Source organism: Pinus tabuliformis, chromosome 2_1, assembly GCF_031772625.1.
Source record: "Pinus tabuliformis cultivar Carrire ecotype Pingquan chromosome 2_1, CPIR1, whole genome shotgun sequence".
NCBI lineage: Eukaryota > Viridiplantae > Streptophyta > Pinopsida > Pinales > Pinaceae > Pinus > Pinus tabuliformis.
In genome coordinates this window covers 22,017,777-22,023,576 of record NC_142299.1, presented here as the reverse complement: position 1 = coordinate 22,023,576, position 5,800 = coordinate 22,017,777, and the positions used below count along the sequence as shown (strand labels likewise).

The 5,800-nt window shown below is 39.8% G+C and overlaps 1 protein-coding gene across 1 annotated transcript; it reads left to right on the top strand.

Annotated features, from left to right (window-relative positions):
- Nucleotides 1-549: 549 nt before the first annotated feature.
- On the top strand, nt 550-3,458 carry LOC149198484 (uncharacterized). The gene has a single exon (XM_089402070.1). It carries the CDS (start codon nt 801-803, stop codon nt 3,357-3,359), a length of 2,559 nt encoding a protein of 852 aa, XP_089258196.1. The 5' UTR covers nt 550-800; the 3' UTR covers nt 3,360-3,458.
- Nucleotides 3,459-5,800: the final 2,342 nt, after the last annotated feature.

The following is a 5,800-nucleotide window of genomic DNA, read 5'->3' as shown; positions in this document are numbered from 1 at the left end:
GTGAAGCACTCCTATAGAGAACATCTCAACCATCCAAGCAACCATCACTAATCTCAAGGTGCACAAATACTAATATGAAGCAATAATATAGCATAAGACCCAGAGAAAACATATAAACCTACCAAGGCATCAATACACAACATAAAGGAGCTACAAATAATCAACATTACTTTAGAAAATCCTTGAATTAATAGGTATTCATGCTAAGCAAAACCTCATTATGCATCATAACATCAACACTTAAACTCCAAAGTAAAAAATCCTCATAATGCATCATAGCCTACTTGGATCACATATTCAATTTGGAAATAAATCTCATATTATAGGTATAGCATAGATAAATGAATACCAATTTTAACTAAAGAAACAAATAGCGTTTCTATTATTTCTTTATTATTCCCAGTGTCATCTACCGTTCTTTCACAAGTTGAGAGCGTAAGACTCCGTGTTTGAATTAGACTTGTAAATTTGTTTTAGTTTAACTTTTAAGTGTGGCCAAAGCCGTATTAAAATAGACTTCAGATTCATATAAAATTGGAATGCGGATGAAAAAGTTCACGAGTTTGAAAGGGTTTTATGGTCGCGAGCAAAGTTGAGAACTGTAAATATAATGGGAAGGAAAATGAAAGCGAGGGCTAGTACAATTGACATGGAAAATTATAGAACATCAGTATTGTTGGATACATGGAGCAGCAGATGCAATGCAATAGGTTGCAGAATCAGCTTATCAAAATTTGTAACCACAAGTTGCAGAATAAGCTTATCAAATTTGTTAATTACAGCCTGCTAGAGCATCACAGATGGAGATCAAAAAAAGAAGAATACTGTTCTCTTTTCTCACTCAAGCAACAAAAAGAATCAATTACAGAAGGAGATGGGTAGCATGGAAACCCATTTCCTGTTGTTTTGTAAACTGGGTTCAATATAGAATTAGTTGGAGAAGCATCAGTAGCTCTGTTGCCCTTTCGTCAAACACGGCCTCAACAAGCCATGTCGATTCTGGCAGAGAAGAGGAAGAGCTCGTGAAACAAATATGTGGGCAGTTTCAACAAAGAAGATGGGCTTCAGTCCAAGCTGCAACGAGGTCTCTGGTGCTATTGAGAACTTGCAACACTACTCCACAGGCTCTTTTCAGGGCTTTCATGACTACCCCGCAATCAAAACCAGCGGTTTTTAACCTGGTCATGAATGCCTATGTAGAGGTCAAGATGATAGCAGAAGCTGCAGAAACCTTCTCCGTTATGAAAGAACATGGTATTCTACCCTCTCTTTCATCGTGCAATTTTCTTCTTGAAGCTTTGGTTGTGTCTAGGAAGACTGAAAAGGCTTGGGAGATTTTCTCTGAGATGATGAACATGGGTGTTACTCTCGATGTATTTAGTTTTAATAAAGTAATTCATTCTTTCTCTAGGGAAGGGAGATTAGATGAAGCAATTGGATTGTTGTCTAGAATGGATCAAATGGGTTACAAGCCTGATACCTTTTCTTACAATGTGATCATCAATGGTCTCTGCAAAAGGAGGCATATGGAACGAGCCGGGAAGATTTTTAATGAGATGTTTAGCAGAAGGTTGTCTCCTAATCACATCACCTATAATACTCTGATTGATGGTTATTGTAAAATTGGGAGTCTAGAAGATGCTTTTGAGATTCGGGGTCGTATGCTGGCGCAAGGTCTGTCTCCAAATTTAGTCACTTACAATTCCTTGATCAATGGGCTCTGCAAGAGTGGTAGGGTTGAACAAGCAAAAGGGCTCTTGAATGAAATGCTGAAGCTGAGATTGGTGCCAGACAATGTCACCTTCAGCATATTGATTGATGGGCATTCGAGGTTTGGAGACATTCATGGTGCTCTGGAGCTACACAGGCAAATGGTAAGGGATGGTTTTGCAATTAGTATTTTTACATACAGTGTTTTGCTCAATGCAATCTGTAAACAAGGTAAAATGAGGGTAGCAGAAGAGCTTTTCGATGAAATGACTAGAAGGGGCTTGGCTCCTGATGAGGTTGTTTATAACACCCTTATTGATGGGTACTCCAGTCTAGGGAATATGGACGAAGCTCTCCGGTTACATCAGGAGATGGGAAAACGAAGCATCATGCCGACTGTCATTACTTATAATTCATTAATTAAGGGACTTGCTAGGACATCTAAGATTGAAGAGGCTCTGAAGCTCTTGAAGGAGATGTATACAGTCGGTTTGGTCCCAGATACTGTCACATATAATACATTGATTGATGGGCATGCTAAGAGTGGTAACATTGAGGAATGCTTCAGACTGCTCGACGAGATGCAAGAAAAGGGTCTCACACCCGTTGTTATAACATTTGGTGCGTTGATAAATGGATTATGTAAAGAAGGTAGGTTGCAGGAAGCTGAAGATCTTTTGAAGGAAATGACGAGTAGAAATATTTCACCAAATAGACAAGTCTACAACACACTGATCGATGGATACTGTAGGTTAGGTCACATGCAGGAAGCATTCAGCTTGCATAATGAAATGCAGAGAAATGGCATTACGCCAAATATTATTAGCTATAATGCACTCATAAATGGGCTTCGAAAGGAAAGCAAGATGGTGGAAGCTGAAGATCTTTTGACATCGTTAGTCGATGAGGGTTTGAGTCCAGATGTTGTTACATACAACTCGATTATTGATGGGTACACTAGCTCAGGTGATACCCACAAAGCTTTTCAGCTTTTCCAGGAGATGCAAAAGAAAGGCCTTGAGCCTACTGCCATTACATATCATGCATTAATGGATGGGCTGTGCAGGGAAGGCAAAATGCAGAAAGTAGAAGAATTGTATAATCAGATGCTACAGAAGAATCTGTTTCCAGACGTAGTCACTTTTAACTTGCTGATTCATGGATACTCTAAGTTTGGTAATCTCCACAAGGCATTTGAGCTGTTTGATGAAATGAAAGGAAAGAATATTTTTCCTGATGAAATAACTTACAATGGTTTGCTCAAAGGGCTTTGCATAGAAGGCAAGATGCAGGAAGCACATGAACTTTTTATTAAAATGGTGGAGAGGGGGTTGGTACCTAATTTAAATACTTACAACATACTTATTGATGGACGTTGCAGACTATGCAATATCATGGAAGCTTTCAAGCTCCAGAGAGAAATGGTAGAAAAGGGTCTAACCCCTGATGCACGTGTATACTGTGAATTGATCAATGGCCTTTGCAAAGAGGACAGAAGGCAGGAATCAGAGTTGCTATTAAATGAAATGCAAGAAAAAGGTCTGCTACCATCTGGTTTTACTATAGACAGACCAATTGACAAAAACTTCCAGTTAAGTAACCTGTATCAGGGGTCTGAACCTGCTCGGACAAGTCTTGTGAATAGTTAAATTCATGCACTCTGAAAATGGGGTGCTAATAGTTTTATCAAAGACAGCAGATTGGCTGATTTATCTTGCAGATTAATGAATGAATGATTATTATAACCAGACTGACTGTTTGATCAAATACTTGTTAGATTTTGTGGGCACTAGACTCAGTCCACACGCACACAAGATCTGGTAACAGCCTCTTATTAACTTTACTTAGCTAATGTTAAATTTGGACAACTAGGTCCAAACTCCATGTTCTGATGCTCAGATTAAGAGGCTAATATTTTTGTTGGATTCCTCTTTCTGAGAGGTGTAAAATCCATATAAAAATAGTCTTAATCCGATGAGCAGAACTTATATTTTGAATTTATTATTCTTAATAAATTATATGTGCAAAGGTCAGCCAGTTTTGTAATGTAGGCTCACATGCCCAACAGATGTGTCACACACCCTCATTAATGGATATATATATACAGGAAAAGTTGGAGAGAATTTGATCACAAAAAAAAACAACTCACATCTTCCTCTCTCATCCTAAAAGTACGAGCTACCTGGAGGACGAATTTCAGCCACACGTGGGAAGGACGAAGAGGATTTTTCTGCTGCTAGGGTTTCTGCTGCTAGGGTTTCGCAGAAGTTTGACCAGCGTTGACTTTGGTCAACGCTTGGTCCAAACAAGCTGAAAACTTGTGGGAGGTTCGATTTTTGAAGGCCATACTACCTGGCACAAAAATCGAGGTCAAAGGGTTGACCGTTTTGCTGCTGCGTTGACTTTTAGCTTGCTGCCCCTGCGTTGACTTTTCAGGACAGTGTTGACTTTTGTAGAACTGACTTGGGTTGACTCATCTACTGGTTGGAGGGTTGTTGTGACACATGCTGGGCTGGCTGACCAAAGGAGACTTTGCTGGTTGAAGCATCCTGTTGACCGCCGAAACAAACACATACATTTTTCTTGTTTCTGATTTGTCTTCTGTAAGATCTGCTTATATGTTCTTTCTGCATTTTGCTTATCTACTTGTATGATTGCTGTGAGAAAAGTGAAATTGCTCTTAGCATAGAACATCTACAAAACTTTACATGGTATCAGAGCTGAGGTGAAGACAAACTCTATCTATAGCAATCATCATCGAAGGAAATGGATTCCTCTAAGCTTGAATTCAGGGAGAATGACAAGCTGACTGGAAGTGATGACTTCCATGCCTGGAAGATGTTATTAGATCTCAAATTAGAAGATCATGATCTCCTAGATCATGTGACAGGGAAGATTCAAGAACCTCCATCAAATGCCTCTGCTGCTGTTAAACACAAGTATAAGAAGGGAGAAATCAGAGCAAAACTGCTGATCAGGGAATCCATAAATAAGAGTCTGGTTGCTTACATATCTGAACTAGGCACATCCAAGGAGATGTATGACAAACTGATACTTATGTTCCGAGTAAACAATGTGAACCAAGTGCTATTCCTCAAGAACAAGTTGAAGAATATGAAGAAGGGCCGAGACGAGTCTATTCAAACTTTCTTTATGAAGTTGACCGAAACCAGGAACAATCTGCTAGCTATTGGGGAGACAATAGCTGATCGTGAGATGGTTCTCACCGCACTTGGAGGACTTCCATATGAATGGCAAGTATTCACAACTACCATTCTCAACAATAATACCATCCCTAACTTTGATGAGCTTCTGTCTAGATGTATGCAAGAAGAAACAAGGATGAAGGAATTTGATAATGAAAGAAATGCTGCCTATGTTGCTCATTCCCGAAAGAAGAACTCTGGTGGTTCCAAGGACAAAGGAAGGACTAAGACTCAAAAGAAGAAGGGTAAATGTTTCACCTGCCATAGGACTGGACACTATGCTAGAGAATGCCCCTTCCAGAAGAATTCTCCCGATAGTGACGACAACAACAACAACCGAAGGAATGGGAATCAAAGAAATGACAAATCCAAAGGAAAGAGGAAGGCTCACTTTGAAGGAAACCATCCACCTTCTAAAAGGACCAGAAATACCAGGTATGAGGAGTCTAATGTTGTTGATAAAAGAAATGAGTATATTCTAATATCTGCTCTCTCAGCTGCATCTCCACCCGACACTATGGATGTCTGGCTAATCGATAGTGGTGCCTCAAGACACATCACCGGATTCAAGGAAGCACTTTCTGACATGGTTGAAAGGGATACTAATCTAGAAATTACCCTTGGGGATAATGCCACTTATCCTGTGAAAGGGACCGGGACTGTGACCCTCCACTTGTCTCAAGGACAAGTCCTCCATCTACAAGATGTACTCTATGTACCCAAATTGAAGAAGAACCTTGTGTCTGTATCTGCCATGGAAGACAAAGGATTCAATGTAACTTTCTCTGATGGAAAGGTACTCATGTGGAAGAAGAGCTTCAAGGAAGCTATCTCAATTGGTTTTAGAGTTGGTACACTCTACCAGGTTGGAGGGAGTCCGTTGG

Coding starts and splice junctions, on each gene's coding strand:
- LOC149198484 (XM_089402070.1), top strand. CDS start 801: ATGGAGATCAAAAAAAGAAGAATACTGTTCTCTTTTCTCACTCAAGCA.